This window comes from Rhinoraja longicauda, chromosome 18 (genome assembly GCF_053455715.1).
Source record: "Rhinoraja longicauda isolate Sanriku21f chromosome 18, sRhiLon1.1, whole genome shotgun sequence".
Classification (NCBI taxonomy): domain Eukaryota; kingdom Metazoa; phylum Chordata; class Chondrichthyes; order Rajiformes; family Arhynchobatidae; genus Rhinoraja; species Rhinoraja longicauda.
The window spans coordinates 17,804,021-17,825,661 of record NC_135970.1 but is presented as its reverse complement, the minus strand read 5'-3'; the positions used below and the strand labels follow the sequence as shown (position 1 = coordinate 17,825,661).

Genomic DNA, 21,641 nt, shown 5'->3' with positions numbered 1-21,641 from the left:
CCCTAGATGACAGAGTGTTCCACTTATTTGGTTTGTTTCTTCTTGCAGCCAAGGTCATGTGATTGTATGGGAACTTCATCAAGAACGACGTGGAAAACCTGAGAGAATTTACGTGTCGTCAGAGCACAAAGGTAGACAAGTCACTGACCTCTGCTGGGATACAGCTGCTCTCAGAATCTTTGTGGGAGACAATTTTGGAAAAGTTTCCGTCCTGAAAGTTAATTCCTCAAAACAAGGAAAGGTCTGTATTCCTTTATTTACAGTGATGAACTAATTGCTGTGTAATCCCATCCACTTCACACAATACGCACAGTCAAATGTTTCAAAAGCACTCCTTGATGATAAGCTTGTGATCCAATTGAGCCAACGCGTCAGTCGATCACAGAGTTCATTTCTGGGGTGGCTGTTAGCAAGTTTCGGCTAGTGCTGCACTATGCTTCAGAACAGTGACATTACAGTGTAGTTGTCTCACAGCTCCAGCAACCCTTGTTTGAACATCATTTATAGTACTGTTCATGCATAGTTTATTTGTAGCTGTCTGGGTTTCTCCCCACTTGTTCTGGTTTCCTTCCACATTCAAAGGCCCGCTAGTTGTTACAGTAAGTGCTACTGGAAATTACCTTGAGTAATTTGTTAAGCACACTTTTTGTCAGTTTTTCATGTAATTCTACTGCCATTTTTCACTCAAAGCACGTCTCATTTTTATCTTGGTAAATCTCTAATTAAAGGGTTATTACACATAGTGAAGAATATAAACAAATGAAGAAACACACAGGAAAGTAATCATGATGGGAGTGCCAGATTTAAGTTGATATGCTAGTAAGAAGCTAGGGGGGCTTGAGTAGAGGTATATATATGGCAGCTTCTGCAATAGAATGAGTTAGAATATAAGGTGACATGCAATTAAATTTGTGAAATAGGACCTTCCTAATTTTCCGCATTTTTCCAAACAATATTATCTAACTATACTTTTCTGGTTTGTCACTGTTGCCCTTCTTAAACAAGAGGACAACATTGGTTAAAAAGGACACAAAGCATTGGAGTAACAGCAGGTTAGGCAGCAAATGCTGGATAGAAGGATGAGTGATGTCATTCCTTTTATCCAGAGATGTTGCTGAGTTACTCCAGCATATTGTGTCTATCTCCGGTGTAAACCAGCATCTGCAGTTTCTTCCAACACAGGTTAGGCAGCAGCTCTGGAGAACATGGTTAGGTATAACATTGGCTATTTTCCAGGCATCTGAGACCTCGCACATCGCAAATGTTCCCTCCATGGACCTTGAGGGAACCTGATAATGATGCATTTATAACTGAGACAGGCTAGAGATGAGAAGAGGAAAGGTTTTTTAATAATTTAAATTATATTTGAAATTTACACTTGCGTTAAATCGAGTCATGATTCGGTGGGTGTGAGAACATACTTTTTTGAGTATGGACTCCGAAAGGTAAATACTGCAAAAGCTGCAAATTTGAAATTAAATGGAAAATGCAGAAAATATTCACCAGATCAGATGGCATCTGTTGGGAGAGAAACAGTGTCAAAGTTTCAATTTGTTGACCTTTCATTAGAACTGGGAAAACTTAGCGAAAATATGTTTTAAGATGTGGAAATGCGGTATGGTGCGGGATGTTGGGTGACACTGGGATCATTCCTGTTTACTTTATTGATTGCTTTCTTATTCTGAATTAGGCTGCTGCATTTGTGATGTTTCCAGTTCAGGTGATTACAACAGTGGACTCACGTGTGGTGCAGCTTGACTACCTGGAGGGCAGATTGCTGATCTCCTCTCTCACCCGTTGCTATCTATGTGACACAGAGAGGTATTTGTCAGAATTCCACGTATATTGTGACCTTGAATATTGCCATTGTGATTTTTTTAATTGTATTTAAACTGAGTCAGCCTGCTTTTTATCCCTGCATTGGTTTTGGTGATAGGCTCCACTGAAATGATGCTGAAGATTTTTCTACTTTCCCTTAATGTAAGGCAGTGTCTGATGGCTGGATTACGGAGAATGTATTACAAAGAGCACAGATCATCTAATTGGCTTGCAGTTCCATTTTATTTTCCCAGCAGGAATATTGGAGAATATTATTGCCATGAAATGGAGAGACCAATCTGTAGGAGGGGGATTGCAGAGCATTTGACAATGCACTGTTACTTGGAAACTGTCGATATTTAGCCAGCCAAGTCATTCTTTTAAAAAAAATACCAATTTATCCTTACAGGAAGTCTTGATTCTTGTTAGGACACTATTTCACCAACACATTTCAAATTTCTTTACTTACCACCCCATCCATCATGTAGTTCATGATAGAAGCTATTTAACTGGAGAGTGAATGACATCTGTGTCAGAGCTTAACCATAATAGATGCACAAGAGTAATTATACTTGAAGCCATACTAACTGGTTATTGGACAAGAATACTTTAAAAAAAAATTATATCTCCTCCAACACCCTGCAACTCCCATTCATCCAAGTACATTGATGGCAATTTGTAGCTTAACGGTGGACATACCTTGAGGAGAAATCGCGGTGGAGCGCAAATCCACTGCAATTTGTAGCTTTCTCATTGTCATTGAATCTGGAGTTTCCCCTCGTGCGCATGGTTTCTGGCTAAACCAGCCTACATATTTAACTTTTTTTTATACATATTCATTGAAATTGGGACACTCTACTACATTATCAAGTTGCTATTGTTTTAGACCATGTTCATTTTTTATATTGTCAAACAAACCACTGAACTGATGAGTTTACCTGCATTGAATGTCAGATTGATACTGAAGAGCAAAACTTTGCATTTCTATTCAGAGTCCAGATCTCTCATAGAAGAAACTGGCCCTATAGTAAACAAAAACAGGACTTTATTTTAGAATATTGTTATTTAAATAGAAAGATGAAGGGAAAAGTAGCAAATAAAATAGCCCTGAAGTGATGGGAGTTCAAGTGATGTAAGAAAATAATTGCAGATGCTGGTACAAATGGAAGGTATTTATTTCACAAAATGCTGGAGTAACTCAGCAGGTCAGGCAGCATCTCAGGAGAGAAGGACTGGGTGACGTTTCGGGTCGAGACCCTTCTTCAGACTGATGTCAGGAGGGGCGGGACAAAGGAAGAGTTCAAGTGATTGTGATACTGATTAAAAACAGAGTTGAATGGTCGTAATTGGTTATAAATAATTATAGTTAATATCAGTCACAAAACTGTAAAGAGTTGGAAGCAATCAGGTTTGACTTCATTGATACATTTCATAACAGAGAGAAGTTCTGGAAAATTGGGAATAAGGAGCGAGATGGAGAATTTGGAGCTTGTTTCCTACCAGGGACAAAGAGTGCTGGAAGCCCGCACCCATTCATCTTCTGCGCGCGCCCTGGTTCACGGATGTGGGAGGTGAACTTTGAAGGAGAGGTGCTGAGCACACACCAATTCAAACAGTTATTGGGAACACCTCCACTTCCCATTGTCTCTCTCAGGTATTGCTGTGTATGACTGATATATTTCTTTCTTTACTATCATTTTATCTATGCCTATGCATAGAAAGAGGCCATTCAGCCCATTAGGATCTCTCAAAACAACCCCATATAACCAATTTTCCACTTATTCCCTGTAACCCATTTGCTTTCATGTGCCCATTATTTCTTCCCCTACAACTCATCTGCACTAGTCAATTTACAGTGGCCAAATAACCTAGAATCGACATGTCTTTGGGATGTGAAATGAAACCAGATTACCCAAAGGAAACCCACATGTTCAGAATTAAAGCATGCAAACTCCTGACAGACTGTAGCAGAGGTCAGGATCGAGTGGGAGGCAGCACCACCAATATGGTGTGCCACTCTGCACCCTAAAGCTGATAGTACCTCACGTTCATTTACCATTTCTTGCTTCTTGTCCTTTAAATTGACGTGCCCAACAAAACTGTTGTCAGTTGTGAAGATTTTAATTCATTTGGAATCCCAGGTTTTTTGGCGATGTGAGTTTCAGATTTTCACTACTGATTTGCTCAGTAGGGAAAAATGCATCCTGAAGGCAGTAAATGTTTTAAATTTGTGCCCTTTTCAGCACAAATATTGTTTTCCTGATATTTGATTCCAAAATTGAATGTTGTTACGATCTAATTAACCAGAGATCTAATAGATGCAACACCTTTTCCCATTTTTGAACTCCAATCCCCTTGTTTGATAATGCCAAACATTTTTTTTGGCCTGTGACAACTTTTTTAATCCAACGGAGTATATAGTGATTTATAAATCTAAATCTCTTTACTTTGCTATGACACTCATTTTTTTTCCCATTCTCATTTATCTGTGCTGAATCACAGGAAAATAATATCTACCGTACATCTACCAGTGTTTTGATCTTTTAGTTAGTTTGTCTACATTAATTTAATTCACTGTTCTGATCCACACCACATTTTGTCTTTGAATAGTGTCATCTATAAACATGGGTAAAAAATTGTTCCTTCACCAATATCATTTAATTTTTCGTGAAAGTTGAATTTCCAATATCAGTAGGATAGTAATTTACTGTACCTGCTATTTCTTTCTTTTGTATTTTGATACTTATTCAGAAAGATATTACTTTCCTTTTCAGATGTGAGCTGCAATACAACATGACTTCCTCTTCTCCACAATCTATCTCTTTTCCCAGACTCTTGTGTTTAAGGTGAGCATAAATGAATAGAATGTAACATGGACCTGTGAATATTTATTAGATAACTGTTAATAATTGGCATTTCTGTTTCATCCTCCCCAACAGTGAGAATTATGTTCTGAGCTGGACAGACCGAGGGATATATGTATTTATTCCGCAGAGTGTTCAGGTGCTCTTCTGGAGTGAGCTGAAAGGTACAAGATTGTGTCAGGTTACATAGAAACATAGAAAATAGGTGCAGGAGGAGGCCATTCTGCCCTTCGAGCCAACACCGCCATTCATTGTGATCATGGCTGATCGTCCCCAATCAATAACCCACGCCTGCCTTCTCCCCATATCCCTTGATTCCACTAGCCCCTAGAGCTCTATCTAACTCTCTCTTAAATCCATCCAGTGATTTGGTCTCCACTGCCCTCTGTGGCAGAGAATTCCACAAATTCACAACTCTGAGTGAAAAAGTTTTTTCTCACCTCAGTTTTAAATGGCCTCCCCTTTGTTCTAAGACTGTGGCCCCTGGTTCTGGACTCGCCCAACATTGGGAACATTTTTCCTGCATCTAGCTTGTCCAGTCCTTTTATAATTTTATATGTTTCTATAAGATCCCCTCTCATCCTTCTAAACTCCAGTGAATACAAGCCTAGTCTTTTCATTCTTTCCTCATATGACAGTCCCGCCATCCCAGGGATCAATCTCGTGAACCTACGCTGCACTGCCTCAATTACAAGGATGTCCTTCCTCAAATTAGGAGACCAAAACTGTACACAATACTCCAGATGTGGTCTTACCAGGGCCCTGTACAACTGCAGACGAACCTCTTTACTCCTTACTGAAATCCTCTCGTTATGAAGGTCAACATGCCATTAGCTTTCTTCACTGCCTGCTGTACCTGCACGCCAACTTTCAGTGACTGGTGTACAAGGACACACAGGTCTCGCTGCACCTCCCCCTTACCTAACCTAACTCCATTGAGATAATAATCTGCCTCCTTGTTTTTGCCGCCAAAGTGGATAACCTCACATTTATCTATATTATACTGCATCTGCCACGCATCTGCCCACTCACTCATCCTGTCCAGGTCACCCTGCAACCTCCTAACATTCTCTTCACAGTTTACACTGCCACCCAGCTTTGTGTCATCTGCAAACTTGCTAGTGTTGCTTCTAATTCCCTCTTCCAAATCATTAATATATATGGCAAACAGTTGCGGCCCCAACACCAAGCCTTGCGGCACTCCACTCGCCACAGCCTGCCATTCTGAAAAGGACCCGTTTACTCCTACTCTTTACTTCCTGACTGCCAACCAATTTTCTATCCATGTCAACACCCTACCCCCAATACCATGTGCTCTAATTTTAGTCACCAATCTCCCGTGCGGGACCTTATCAAAGGCTTTCTGAAAGTCTAGATACACTACATCCACTGGCTCCCCTTCATCCATTTTACTTGTCACATCCTCAAAAAATTCCAGAAGATTAGTCAAGCATGATTTCCCTTTCATAAATCCATGCTGACTTGGACTTATCCTTTTATTGCTATCCAAATGCACCGTTATTACCGCTTTAATAATTGACTCCAGCATCTTTCCCACCACCGAAGTCAGGCTAACTGGTCAGAAATTCCCCGTTTTCTCTCTCTGTCCTTTCTTGAAAAGTGGGATAACATTAGCTATCCTCCAATCTACAGGAACTGATCCTGAATCTATTGAACATTGGAAAATGATCACCAATGCGTCCACTATTTCTAGAGCCACCTCCCTGAGGACCCTGGGATGCAGAGGTCATCAGGCCCAGGGGATTTATCATCCTTCAGTCCCATTAGTCTACCCAATACTATTTCTCGCCTAATGCAAATTTCTTTCAGTTCCTCTACCCCCCTAGATCCTCTGTCCTCTAGTACATCTGGGATATTGTTTGTGTCTTCCTTTGTGAAGACAGATCCGAAGTAACTGTTCAACTCTTCTGCCATTTCCTTGTTACCCATAATAATTTCACCCGTGTCTGCCTTCAAGGGACCCACATTTGAATTTGCTACTCTTTTTCTCTTAACATATCTAAAGAAGCTTTTATTGTCGTTAATATTCTTGGCCAGCTTCCCCTCGTACTTCATCTTTTCAGCCCGTATTGCCCGTTTTGTTACCTTCTGTTGTCCTATGAAAGTTTCCCAACCCTCTGGCTTCCGGCTACTCTTTGCTGTGTTATACATCTTTTCTTTTAGTTTTATTCTATCCCTAACTTCCCTTGTCAGCCACGGTTGCCTCCTACTCCCCTTAAAATCTTTCTTCCTTTTTGGAATGAAATGATCCTGTGTCTTCCGGATTATGCCCAGAAATTCCTGCCATTGCTGTTCTACCGTCATTCCTGCTAGGATCCCTTTCCCGTCTACCTTGGCCAGCTCCTCTCTCATGCCTTCATAGTCCCCTTTGTTCAACTGCATCACTGACACTTCCGATTTAACCTTCTCCTTCTCAAATTGCAGATTAAAACTAAATATATAATGATCACTACCTCCAAGCGGTTCCTTTACCTCGAGTTCTCTTATCAAATCTGGTTCATTGGACAACACTAAATCTAGAATTGCCTTTTCTCTGGTAGGCTCCATTACAAGCTGCTCTAAGAATCCATCTCGGAGGCACTCTACAAATTCTCTTTCTTGGGGTCCAGAACCAACCTGATTTTCCCAGTCTACCTGCATATTGAAATCCCCCATCACCACAGTGGCATTACCTTTCTTACATGCCAGTTTTAACTCCTGCTGCATCTTACACCCTACATCCGGGCTACTATTTGGGGGTCTGTAGATAACACCAATTAGTGTCTTCTTGCCTTTACAATTCCTCAACTCAATCCACAGTGACTCTACTTCATCAGTCCCTATGTCTTCCTTCGCAAGGGACTGAATTTCATTCCTCACCAGCAGAGCTACCCCACCGCCTCTGCCCACCTGCCTGTCCTTTCTATAGGATGTATAACCCTGAATATTAAGTTCCCAGGCCCGATCCTCCTGCAGCCATGTCTCTGTAATTCCCACATGTATTCTGATGCTTGCTTTTTATATTTGTTTTGTGAATTCTTTGATATATCTTCACTTACACTGGGAGATAACTACTAGCTCTGGGTATTCTTGAAATGCGAATTCAGGTAGTTCATGTTGCCATTTAGCTATGGTGATCTACAAGATTGAACTAGTGTGGTCATTACTTTCATACATTCATTTGTCATTTTTTGGTTCATTTTTTTGAAACCCTCAACAATAACACAGAGAAAAATCTGATAAGCTTTGTTAATTGATTGAAGCTTTTATTGTCAAGTAGGTCTCCTTCAGCATTTTTATCTTTCTGGAATACTTGAGTCAGTATTAACCAGAAGGCAAGTATTAACCAGATGCAGCTCATTCTACCTGATCCTAAATTGTCCAACTAAATGCCTGAATAATATATTATGCCTGGCTCCTCCAATATTTCAGATACTACACAATATTTACTGAGTTTAGGGGACATTTAGCTCCTGCAAATACATCTTGGACTTGGGTAAATCTGGGGTGAATAGAATGAGAGATGCAAGTTCATTAGTGCCTCTGCTCTGGTAAATGCTAATGTTATGATCTTGCATTAGTGGGATCAGTATCCCCATTATTTTCAATGAAATTTGGATGATGGACAGCTGATTTATTTAGTCTTCAATTACATATCAGTATTTTAATATTTTCATTAAATATGATTTCTTGAAGACTTAATTATTTAAAACAATTTAAATTGCTTTTATGTTTCTTTATATGGAAGACATTTAATAACTTTTCTTAAACCATCACTATTTTGACAGAAGGTGAAGCTCTGCCCTCAGTTTGCCTCCTGTTAAGGGCTTTTAGAGCATTAGAGCATTGTGGGGGCAAGGCCTCTAGAGATTCTTGATAAGACTAAACACTGTTGACTATTGGAAACTTCAGGCCATTGGGACATCAACATTCATATGATGATTACAATGGGCATGGCGAGAGCTGTGGGTTGGCCCTGCATTTTATATCAGCTGTGAATTGGAGCATTTTTTCATAACATAGGTTTGCATACATGTTAGATGTGCGCACATTAATAGTAAAATTTCATTATTCTGGAAGGTTGTAAAATTCCCTGTAACTATGACTTTCCTGTTATTTGTGATTTGTCCTTGTTTTTTTTCCTTTTCAGATGTTCAAAATGTGACCATCTTCAAAAACAAACTGTTCTGTCTTCATGGTGATGGGCGGATAACTCACATGCGTCTACTGTCAGGGGAGCGATGTATCGAACGTCTACTACGGCAGGAGATGTGGACTCTAGCTACACAAGTTTGTTGCCTCTTCCAGCATTCCATTATTCAGAGCAGGGTGAGTTATGCCATGACTTATTGAGATTAGCAATCTTGGGCTCTTATCGATATATTTTTATACAGTTACTAGACCAAGTAACTCGACCCAAACCTCTCCTGCATTGGTGCAGCACCCTCTCCTCCTCCCTCCCCCTCCCCATCCCTCCGTTTCCCCCTCCCCTTCCTCCTCCCCCTCCCTCCTCCCCCTCCCTCCTCCCCCCTCGCCTCCCCCTCTTCCCCCCCTCCCTCCACCCCTCTCCCCCTTTCCCCTCCCCCTTCCCCTCCTCACCCACTCCATCCCCATCACCCACTCCATCCCCATTATCCTCCCTCCTCCCCCTCCCTCCCTCCCTCCCTCCCCCGCCCTCCCTAGGAGAGAGATTTATACTTTAAAACGTGAATAACTTAAAAAATATACCGATTTCAGTGAAACCTTCCATTAGCACCAAAAGGACGACGGTGAGTAAGGGGGCCTAAAATTGTTGCGTTATCCTGTACTGTTTTAGCTGTGCTTCAGGAACAAACAAACAAACAAACAAACGAGAGTTTTAGTATATAGATGTATAGATTCTTTCACATTAAAATTATGACATTCCAAAGAATTTTCCAATCATTGCAGTACTTTAGAAGTTTACTTACTGTAGTATGAAGCATAGTTGCTATCAGGTGATATGGAGACCCAAGAAACTGCAGATGCTGGAATTTGAGCAAAAAACAAATGCTGGTGGATCAGCTGATCAGGTAGCATTTGTGAAGGGAATGGACAGACCATGTCTTGGATCGGAATCCATCTTCAGACTGGAATAGTGGAAGAAAACTGGAAAAGATAGGTGGGCTGGAGCAAAGCTTAGCATGTGACGAGGAGTGGGGGGGGGGGGGGGAGAATATTTCTTGATATTGGAGAATTAAATGTTCATACCATTCTGTTATAAGCTACCCAAGTGGAATATGAGGTGCTGATCTTCCAGTTTGTATGTGGCCTCAGTCTGGAAAACTCTGTATATTTTGGCAAGGTAGGTTAGACTCCATGACATTACCCAGACTCCATAAAATTAGAAACCATTACACAGATAAAGGAACTCAACTGCCCACTCAATGGGTGTCCATCATTTCATCCCATCACTGATAATTCTTTTGTTCCAAGCATTTCATTTCCTCTCCTTCTCTGTTACTTAGACTAAATCGCTTTCTCTTTCTCTCAGTGCAGATGAAGGATCTTCCACCTGTAATGTTAACTGGTTTCTCTTCCACATATGTTGCATAACAAGCTCATATTCTCTCAGCATTTCTGTTTTGTTTCAGATTCCAGCAGATTTGACAATTTCATTTATTTTTCTACACTGCAGCAACATTCTTTTGTAGTCCCTGAAATGAGGTTTGAATGCACTGTTCAGGGATATTGGCTTAATTTCTGATTTATATAAAAAGTGTTATCAGTGAGTGATGAAAATTATTTGAAGCAGAAGTGGGTTGAGTACCAGCTGAGGATTATTTATCATATACAAGGTTTTGTTTAGGAGCTGTGGTAATTTCTGTTCTACTTTATTTAGTTTAGTTTAGAGATACAGCACGGAAACAGGCCCTTCGGCTCATCGAGTCCTCACCAACTGGCGATCCCCGCACACTTACACTGCCCGACACACACTAAGGACAGTTTACAATTATGCCACCAATTAACCTACAAAGGATACATCTTTGGAGTGTGGGAGGAAACCAAAAATCCCAGAGAAAATCCACACAGGTTACCGAGAAAACGTACAAACTTCGTACAGACAAGCAGCCATAGTCAGGATTGAACCTGGGTCTCTGGCGCTGTAAGGCAGCAACTCTACTGCTGCGCCACTGTGCCGCCATGTGGGAGCCTTCATTATCTTCCTCTAGTGTGAGCATTGCAGGATGAAGGTGCTATTATATGTGTAGGAAAGAACTGCAGATGCTGGTTTAAATCAAAGGTAGACACAAAATGCTGGAGTAACTCAGCGGGACAGGCAGCATCTCTGGAGAGAAGGAATGGGTGATGTTTTGGGTCGAGACCCTTCTTCAGTCTAAAGAGTGAAGAGTTACTCCAGCATTTTGTGCCTACCTGTTATTATATGTGGGTGGCCAGTAATCACATGGGCTATTAATTATTTGGGCCTCCGTGTGGTGTAACTCCAGTGGTGAGTTAAAGTTCAGGGATATTGGCTTAATGGGTTTGTTGCATGTAAACATAATAATGTATGAAATGATCATGTGATAGGATAAGAATTAGGCCATTCAGCCCATCATGTCTACTCCGCCATTCAATCATGGCTGATCAATCTCTCCCTCCTAACCCTATTTTCCTGCCTTTTGCTCCATAAGCTCTGACACGCATGTACTAATCAAGAATCTATCTATCTCTGCCTTAAATATATCCACTGACTTGGCCTCCACAGCCTTTTGTGTCAAAGAATTCCACAGATTCGCCACCCTCTGACTAAAGAAATTAATCCTCATTTCCTTCCTAAAAGAACGTCCTTTAATTCTGAGATTATGACCTCTAGTCCTAGACTCTTCCACTAATGGAAACATCCTCTCCACATCCACTCCATCCAAGTCTTTCACTATTCTGTACATTTCAATGAGGTTCCCCCTCATTCTTCTAAATTCCAGCGAGTGTTGGCTCAGTCCTGTCAAACGCTCACAATATGTTAACCTACTCATTCCTGGGAATGGAAGTAGGAGTTGGTCATACATCCCTTCAAGCCTGCCCAACAATTCAATGTTAGCGACATTTTCCTCCCTAGTTCTCATAATTTGTGATTTTCCCTTCTGATCCATATATCAATCTAACCCAGCTCTGGAAATATTCAAGAGAATTCCATAAATTTACAACTCTCTGAGGTGAGACAATTCACCTCAACCCTGTCTTAAATGTGTGACCTCTTATCGTGAAACTCTGCTCCCATGAGTTGAAGCATCTTTCCTGTCATAGAAACATAGAAAATAGATGCAGGAGTAGGCCATTCGGCCCTTCGAGCCTGCACCGCCATTCAATATGATCATGGCTGATCGTCCAACTCAGTATCCCATACCTGCCTTCTCTCCATACCCCCTGATCCCTTTAGCCACAAGGGCCACATCTAACTCCCTCTTAAATATAGCCAATGAACTGGCCTCAACTACCTTCTGTGTCTTGCCGCCTCAGAATTTTGTAAGCTTAAACTGAGAAGGAAGGTGTGATGATATATAAGGTGCGCATGTGGTATGACATCATCACTGTTTCATGGATGTGAATAGTTTGAAAGTTTAATTAAAAATATCCACAACAGAGAAAATGTTGAAAAAGTTTGGTCGTGTAATTCAAAGATTACTAAATATCCTGTTATGTATGTGAATCATTTCATTTTGTGCCATTTAACAGTATTGTTGGTGTTCGTCTCTTCAGACCCGTAAACTGTTGTCCATAGATAGATTGGAACATCTGAAGACACAGCTGGATTCAGCCACACAGAGCCACCTCATTGCCAGCTTAGAGGAAATTTTGCTGAAGCTGGAGCCCTTTGACTCAGCCTGTAGCAGTCGCAGGAGCAGCTTTTCTTCTCACGTATGTTTTTTTGTGATGATCTTTTGTCCTAGCAAAATGTTTGTACAAGACTTCTACCAAGCTTTGCGTTCATAAGTCATAGCAGCAGAATTAGGCCATTCGGCCAAATGAGTCCACTCCACCATTTAACCATGTCTGATCTATTCTAAGTTTTAGGATCGATAGGCTGGGATGAGAATGGTGGGGCTTTACGCAGAAAGGAGTGGGCCATGTTAATGATTATGCCCTTCACATTTTAAACAATATTTCAGTTTCAGAGTTGATTCCATGGGTAAATGAACACCCAAACTTTTACTAGTTTAATTGGTGTTTTTTGATTTGTTGGCCTTTCCCCTGAACAATTGAGATGAATAACCTAGCTTCTTGTTGGTAATGGTCAGAAGCCTTTGGAAGAGATTTTAACGCTGAACAAAATCATACTGTCTCTTCATAGTTAAGCAACTTACTGGCATGCTTTGCTGACATAGGTTTGCTAGAGCCCAGGATTTGAAGTGCACCACATTGCCAGGCCTTTGGATTCGGGTGGAGTAGGATGCAAGTCCTCTTCTTTCTATTAGCCTTCTCTATTACCCCACCCTTCCACAGATCTCATCCCACTTCACCCCCATGTTCTGTACTTGCTTCTCCGTCCCCAATCTCCTTTGCCTTCCTGCTCCTCCCTGTACCATTCATACTTGATGCTGGATGCCATGACCTGTTGGGTCTCCCTTTAGATTGTAGCAGAAGAATGGGAAAGGTGTCAGTGCAGAGGGAGAACATGCTCCCTAGATGTCACGACATGATTTGTGGACCACTATCTTCAGCAAAAGCTTTGCCTCAGCGCTTCAAGTGCATTAACTTATCTGATTTTAAAATTTGATACCTTCTTTATTTCAGGAGAGTTTTAATATCTTGGATTCTGGTATTTATCGTGTAATTAGTCGTCGTGGCAGTCAATCAGATGAGGACTCTGGTTCGTTGCATAGCCACCTGTCTGAAGAGGAGAGGTTGCGGGAATTTTCTTTGGTACAGGAGGAAGAGCAAGGAGAGCAGGGTAAGGATGAATGATGCACCAGGGAAGGAGGTTGAACTGCAATTAAATCTCTGTTTTGCAGGATTTCTGCTTGATTTGTTTCAATGGGGTTGGTGCAGTTGAGAAATGTTGCACTTTGCACAGTTGCAAAGAATTAGATTCTTTATCCGTTCAGCAGAAGCATACACTGCAACCATATGTTAGCTCCAAATCCATCTTGACAGTGCAATGCACATTTAGCAGAGAATATGGCATGTGGTGGTTTTTTTGCCAACGGTAAGGGTTTGCTTGGGCACAGCCTCCCAATAATCTATCAAGATTGTAGACAGCCACTTAACAACATTAAGGATGAAGAGATATGCTCCTTCATAAACTGCCAAAATAATATCCTTCAAGCTGCCCTGATAGAAGACATTCATTATTTATGCTGTTGTCCATTGATGTTCTTTCTGTTTCCATTTGTCAGACAATGTCTCCCATTCTTTCTTGAATATTGAAGGTGATCGGAGCGAGACACTGATTCCATTCCATCTTCCATTGTCATTCCGTTCCACAGCATCACGAGTCACTTTACAAGCTGTGAAGGAAAGGTAACCTCAGTGATTGTTATGACACCCACAGTACTGCAGATATTGATGTGAGGCATCAGTAATCCATTTCCTCCCAATGAAGACTGCATGTTTCTAAATCATATGGCCAAAGCATCTTGAGATTGGATCTTAATTTGTAGACATTGGGGAGGGTCAATAGTGATAAGAGTACTTTTCTTTAGTGCGTCTGAGCCAGGCCGGGAAAAGCTAATCCAGTATCTACCACTGGGAAGTCTGCATGATGCTGTGCAATTACAAAATTGTCCTCTACTGTGGTTTCTCCTCAACAGATTGTCCATGAGCATTCACTGCCTAGCTTCACATTTGAAGAGTAAATGAGAAGAATGAAAGTTCATTGGTGTCTGCGGAACTTTAGTCTGGAAGAAGAGGAAGAGGAGGAAATGTTAAAAAAAAGAAGCAGTATTGAATATGTATTCATAGCATTTCATGAATTTATGTTTATTATTTTACATTTTAAATTCTTTCAAGATTTACATTTCCCATGCATTTGGTTCAGTTAGATAGCAATCTTCCTTAAGGAAAAAGTGACAGCTTCTTATACCTTTTATTGTGGAGATGCAACATCTTGCGTGTTGGGTTCTGACACGACACCTCAACGTAGGCCAAAGGTGGGGCATGCTGGGACACAGACCACCCTTAATCCAACAAGGTTATAGTTATAAAATTCCACAAATTGAGCATAGAGATGGAGTTCAAACTCTGTGCAGTTACTGGTTTTACCTGGTTTAAGGTAGGATCCAAAATGAGGGGGTCATAGGTTCAGGATTTAGGACTGAAATGAGGAGAAATATAATTTGTTTCCTGGTTGAGGTAGCACTTCCGGTAGATCCCTTTTACGATAGAGTGGTCAATACCTCATGATGGAACGAGCAATGTAACCACTTTCTGTAGTCTCCTATGTTCTTGAGCATTTGAATTACCGAACCAGGCCGTGATGCAGCCAGTTTGTTTGCTCTGCAATGTACTCCTGTAGAAGTTCAATGGAGTATTCGGCGACATGCCGAATCTCCTCAAACCTCGTTGGTGAGCTTTCTTTGTGATTGTAGCAATGTGCTGGGCCCAGGACTGATCATCAGAGATGGGGCAAAGAGGGAATGTCTTCTACTTTATAGAATCGTCTACATCATGGAGAAGTGATGCCTTCTTTGTTTGTCTGTTGAACTATCTAATTTGTTTTACAGTGTCTCCAGTTTTGTCAGAAAAACAAAAGAAACTATCAGCACACTTCATCCCAATTCTGACTACAGATTCAAACAGGAAATGAAAAATGATGATCCACAGTGTGAGATTCAGATTACTCCAGTAGCAAATTCACCTCTGCTTGAGCACAAGTAAGGAAACTCTCATTTTTTCATGAGACAGTCACTAGGTCAACTGCTTTCATTATTGTAGCAAAATACTGCAGATGCTGAAAATCCAAAATGTAATCAGAAATTCCTGGAAGCACTTAGCAGGTTAAGTGGCATTCATAGGGGGAAAACAAAACTAAGTTGTTCTTTCAGATTAAGGACACTTCATCAGGACTGGAAAAGTAAAACAAAAATTTCTTTTAATTTGCAGAGAGGAGCAAGGAACATAACAAATGTCTATTTTTCACTGAAAGCTCATTTTTAATTGTAACTTTTGACAAATTTGGTCTGCATCCTATTGCAGACACATTTTGTTCTTTCCATTTCTCTTACTCTCTGCATCTTTTCTGATGAGGGGTCCTTGACCTGAAATGCCATGGATGTTGCTGGACGCACTGAGTGTTTATAGCATTTTTTGAGTGCTGCTGATGTACGATTGTTTGCCTCTACCTTTTATCCCTCTTTGATCATGCGGTAGCAAAGCTGCAATGGTTACTGATTCTTGATCTTGTAAACATGGGATACCAATCCTTGTCTTGGCATGACGTTTGGCACAATCATTGCGGTCCAAAAAATTGTCCTGTTCTGTTCTTTATTTGTCCTATGAATAGATTTATTGTAATAATATATCTGCGAAGATGTGTTCAATTGAACAATAAATGTTGAAAGAAGCCTAAAAAAGTAGGAATGGAGGATCAGAGCAAGACAAAAAGTATGAAGATTAAATCTATCTTAAAGTGGTGCTGGATTGTTCTTGATACCGTGATTTGCTGTCCAATTTGCGCAGAATCAGAATTGTTGACATTTCGCAAGAGAAGGACAGACTGCAGGATTTGCGACAAGCAACAAAAGAAACTCTGTGAGTCTGTGAGTGTGAACTAGGATGTTTTTCTGTCAATATGCCGTGATTCTTAATAGTTTAATGAGTGATGAGGAATAAAATGCTTGCCATTTAGGACACACTTTCAGCATTATGTGTTAAGTTAAAGACAGGTCAGTAGGCATGAAGATCCTACTCCACATTATTCTGTAAATCATCTTTGGTATGGATATTGCATTGCTAAAACCAGGGTGAACAAGTACTGGAGAAAATAAATGTATTAAAATCTGAAATAGCCTGGACTTAATGATTCATAAATCAAAAGTAGCAATGGAAGCTTTGCACTTACAATTGTTTTTTTTGTTAGAAAATTGAATGAGAGGAAAGTACTTTATCATTTCTTGCTCATCCTTACTAACTTTGAAAATCTTTCCCGTCATCCCGCTCACTTCTCTTGGCAAAATGTAAGCATTTAAACTAATACTATCCTTCCAGTGGCATTTGTATTCATCGTGATATATTGGTTGATAATTATGATTTTTGTTTATATATGCTTGCCATTGGCTATCACATCCTTTAAGTTCTTAATCTATCTTAGATAACATCCACCTCATAACTCTCCCCTGCTTGGTTTAAATATTGGCCCATTTTTCACAATTCAAACCACATTACTCTCAAACATAATTTGAAATTCTGTCATCTTATGATCACTCTTTCCCAGGCCTTCATACTGTGCCCCGAGCTATTGACAAGTTCCACAGAGAGGAAGCTTCTCTTTCAGTATTGGCTACTCGCCTTCCGTTTTCAATTATAGTTTGCTTGCCAATTTACCTGAGTCTTGTTTTCTCTCTCCCCATTGAAATTGTCACATTTTTTGTCTCTTTTCTGAGCCTGAACTCAAGGATGCTATGCGAATCACACAGCATTATGCACAGAATTAGTTCAATTGCAATAAACCACTACATGAACTTAGTAGTTTCTGTCCTAATTTGATTAGCATTAAACTATCTGTTATCTGAGACTAGTAAAGAATTTTGTGTCACTAGTATTTAAAATGTACTTGAATTGATGTGTATCTACTTGAAATAGTAATACCTAAATCTGTGGCTGGAGCAGGACACCTGTTTAGACTAGTTTAAAAATGAGGGTTGTTTTTTAAAATTTCAGAGTTAAGTTGCAGGACCCTCTTGTCTTGTTTGAAACTGCACCTCTGAAGAAAACAATGCGATGCTGGCTACCTCATTTGGAAAAAATATTTCAGTACAAGATGAAACCTCAAATTGTGAATGATACTGCCACCTTGAAGGAGTCAACAGCATATAGCCATCGAAACGATGAGCAGGATGAATCAGTAACAGTTGATTATCAAGATAAATGTGATGCAGAAACATTTAGCCATCAAGGGACGGAGGGGCCAGAAGCAGCCAGCCATCAAGAGGATGAGAAGAAGTTAGAAACTTTCAGCCATGTAGAGGATGAAAAGAAACCAGCTACTCCATTTCAAGAGGAGGATGAGGGTGAGAAGGGATCACCTGCACTCTACACTGAAGAGATAGATCAACCAACTTCCCTCCTTGGCGATGGAGAACAAGAAGTGGATTTGGACTCGGCTGAGCACCAAGAGCAGAAGGAAAGCTCATCACCAGTTGTCCATCAGGAGCTGGAGGAGCAGTTAGTCCAAAACTATGCAGAGAAAATGGTGCAACAGAGAGCTGTTCTTAAGGACTCGGTGGTTGATGAAGTACAGATTTCAACAGATTTATCCACAGTGCCCTTTGTGACGATTCCTTTCTGCAGCATACCAACAGATCTCTTCAAGGACATGGTGGAACTGGCTACCTTGTGTTTTGAGCTGAGAATATTTCAAACTGTGCGTGAGGACACATCCGTTGAAACTGAATTAACTGGAAATGAGATTGAAACTCAGGCCTGTCTGTTCATGCGCAATTACTTCTTCCTGTTGGATTTGACTAGAGTTAGGCGCTGCATCACCATTTGCAACTGGGCCACTCCAATGGTGTGGCAAACTTTCCTCCTTGGATTAAAAGGTAATTGTAACTATTACTTTGTACTCATTTTGCCCTCCCTATTCTACAGATTTTTTTTTCTTGTCTCTCACGGTGGGCGGCATGGCGCGCTGTGGAAAAGTTGTTGCTGCCTTACAGCTCTAGAGACCCAGTTTGATCCTGACTTTGGGTGCAGTCTGTATGGAGTTTGTACATTCTCCATGTGACCATATGAGTTTTCCCCGGGTGTTCTGGTTTCCTTCCACACTCCTAAGATGTATGGGTTTGTAGATTAATTGGCATTAGTAAAAATTGTAAATTGTTCCTAGCGAGTAGGATAGTGCTAGTGTAAGGGGATCACTGATTAGAATAACCTTTATTGTCATCAAAAAAAACAAGTCTTTTGGACGAAATTCCGTTACCCACAGTCCAACAATAAGAGCAATAAAAATAAGCAATAACACACACAATCACAAACCAACACAAAACAAAAAAAAGAAACATCCATCACAGTGAGTCTCCTCCAGTCACTTCCTCACTGTGATGGAAGGCCAGAATGTATTTTCTCTTCCCCTGCCGTCTTCTCCCGCGGTCAGGCTGTTGAAGTTGCCACGTTCCAGGCCGCGCCGGACGGTGAAAGGTCCGCAGCAGGCCGACCCAAGCCCCGCGATTCGGGGCGGGCGAAGACGCTGCCGCTGCATGTCGGGGCGGTCGTGGCTCCTGACATTGAAGCCCCCGCCGGGCAGAGAAAAATCCCGCGGCCTATTTCAGGCCGTGCCGGACGGTGAAAGGTCCGCAGTGGGCCGACCCAAGCCCCGCGATTCGGGGCGGGCGAAGATGTTGCCGGTGTTCCCGATGTCGGCCCCCACCCAGGGGCCAGCGAGCTTCCGATATCCACGCGGCCCACGGCCGAAGCCTCCGAAGACGAGTCGCAGCCGCTCTCGCAGCGCCACCTCAGCCTCCGAAGGCAGCCAGCTCCGCAGATGGCAAATCTGCAAACCAGAGCCCAGGTGGTCCCAGGTGGAGGCCGCCAGCTCCAGGTGTTTGGCCGATGGTAGGCCTCAGCGGGAATGGAGATATGACCCAGAAGAAAAAGGTCGGGTCTCCGTTTCGAAGAGACAATTTTACAGTTCTTCCCCCCCCCCCCCCACACATAGTCCACACAACTACAAAAAACACTACATCACATCTAAACACTACAATTAAGACAAAATACAACAAAAACCACAAAAGACAACCGGACTGCAGGTGAGCCGCAGCCGCTGCGCAGCGCCGCCATTTTGATCAGTGCGGACTCAGTGAGCCGAAGTGCCTGTTTCGGTGCTGTATCTCTAAGCTAAACTAAACTAATCACATCCTTCGGTATCATATCCACCAATCATACACCAAGAGAGAGCAGTCTGCATTAATATTTTCTCCTTGTTTCATTTGAAACACTTCTCATTGCTGAAAGGGGCAGCATTGATCCTTCGTTTGCAGTTCACCCAAACTATTTGAGTCTGAATCTGGTGAGGATTAAAGGCCTTGCTGCCTTTAATCTCTTCATTGACCACCAGAAAAATATTTTTGTCTTTAGATACTAGGTGAGTCTCAACAGGCTTATTCAGCAAACAGTTGAATTACACAGTCCTGAAAATGTGTTTTGACGTGAGCAGAATTTCCACAACATTATTGAATTACAATTGATTGTGTCAGTTGGGAAAAGGAATATCAGTCAACTTTCCTGTTCTGTATTGTTCTTCAGTGTTCATCCAGATATTTAATGAATACTTGATTATGATTGTTGCTTATGATGCCAAGAAAGGTAACAAGGGAAAAAAAGGTACATTACTAAATGGAAATGTCTGAAATCTAACAAATATCTGCCTTGGAGTTGTATATTGTTGAAGCCTGGCTTTACCTACATTTTGCTATGTCCAGAATAGCAACCAGTGATTGTACTACGAGGGCTACCCTTCCAAATGTGAAACCAGTTGTGGTGGCGCTGGCTGGCATTTCACCTTTAGTGCTGGTGGAAGAAGGCTGTGCAGTGTGACAAGACGAGAGGTGCGTGAAACTCGGTGCCACCCATAATTAGAGTGATGCATGGCGAGGGCTGAGGCTGAAATTGTTCTCGCTGGGGTTGGGTAGGCTTGTGATCAGCATTACCTGTAGGTGCTGGTTCAAACAGTTTTGGTACTGGTTAAAAACAAAACGCAATGTGCTGGAGTAACTTAGTGGGTCAGGCAGCATCTTTGGACGATGAGGACTCTTCTTCATATTCCTCTGACTTCTTGAGAGAAGACCCATGTGAGAAAGGGTTGCAACCTAAAACTTTGTCTGTACGTCTTCCAGAGATGCTGTCTGACCTGCTGAGTTACTTCAGCTTTTTGTGTTTCTTCTGCAACATTTGCAGTTCCTTGTATCTCTGTTTTTGGGGCTGATGTTTGACGATGACAAAGGTTGCAATAAGAACTATGAAGTAAGACGAGTGCAGTCACCAGGGCTGCGACTAACTATACCTGTTTGATTTATTATTATTTCAGAGATAACTCATTCAGACCCTATTACCAATACCATTAATGATGGGGAACTGCGAAAAGTACTGAAGATACTCAGTGATGAACAGAGGAAAGGGAGTTCTTTTCTACTGGCACATGCAGCGAGGTAAGCCTGGCTACATTTGCTGTTAATCATCAATGTACGAATATTTCCAGTTCAAACGTATATTGTGGGATTGTTAGCATAGTTTGGTGTTGCTCATTTCCAATGTCTCCTGCTTCTCTCTTTCAGCACTTGACCTATTTAAATGGGTTGGCCTGTTTTAAGGTGTGCCTACATTATAATTCGCAATTACTCCACAGTTTGCAACCTTCATTCAGGCTTCCTGTTCTGTTAGATTTTGGACAGTTTCCAGCCATGGCATTTTGACAAAGTTTTGTTTGGGTCTTGATTAATTTTGTTCCCCAATAATGAATGCAATTCAGTCCTATTTGCAGCCAGTTTCTTTACAGGAAGTGAAGAGAACCTGTTAAAATAGAATAAGAAAATAACTGCAGATGCTGGTACATATCGAAGGTATTTATTCACAAAATACTGGAGTAACTCAGCAGGTCAGGCAGCATCTCGGGAGAGAAGGAATGGGTGACGTTTCGGGTCGAGACCCTTCTGGATCCGAAACGTCACCCATTCCTTCTCTCCCGAGATGCTGCCTGACCTGCTGAGTTACTCCAGCATTTTGTTAAAATAGAATGGTTTAGCAGGGCTGTTAGTCATTTTGATATATTTTCACTTCTTGCAAGTG

General features: G+C 41.4%; 2 protein-coding genes across 4 annotated transcripts in view; one reads left to right on the top strand and one right to left on the bottom strand.

Moving 5' to 3' along the window:
- LOC144602290 (galanin peptides-like) overlaps positions 1 to 21,641 on the bottom strand; it is a 411,360-nt gene that overhangs the window by 338,300 nt on the left and 51,419 nt on the right. The window lies entirely within an intron of this gene.
- Positions 1 to 21,641, top strand: part of hps5 (HPS5 biogenesis of lysosomal organelles complex 2 subunit 2) — a 41,276-nt gene that overhangs the window by 10,152 nt on the left and 9,483 nt on the right. For all 3 annotated transcript variants that reach the window (XM_078415191.1, XM_078415190.1, XM_078415192.1), the window contains 13 exons: positions 49 to 241; positions 1,691 to 1,821; positions 3,257 to 3,472; positions 4,593 to 4,664; positions 4,758 to 4,846; positions 8,833 to 9,011; positions 12,402 to 12,560; positions 13,437 to 13,593; positions 14,039 to 14,162; positions 15,365 to 15,514; positions 16,320 to 16,391; positions 17,520 to 18,400; positions 20,884 to 21,004. In XM_078415191.1, the coding sequence (XP_078271317.1) occupies positions 49 to 241; positions 1,691 to 1,821; positions 3,257 to 3,472; positions 4,593 to 4,664; positions 4,758 to 4,846; positions 8,833 to 9,011; positions 12,402 to 12,560; positions 13,437 to 13,593; positions 14,039 to 14,162; positions 15,365 to 15,514; positions 16,320 to 16,391; positions 17,520 to 18,400; positions 20,884 to 21,004 (2,544 nt within the window). The remainder of the gene's footprint in view (positions 1 to 48; positions 242 to 1,690; positions 1,822 to 3,256; positions 3,473 to 4,592; positions 4,665 to 4,757; positions 4,847 to 8,832; positions 9,012 to 12,401; positions 12,561 to 13,436; positions 13,594 to 14,038; positions 14,163 to 15,364; positions 15,515 to 16,319; positions 16,392 to 17,519; positions 18,401 to 20,883; positions 21,005 to 21,641) is intronic.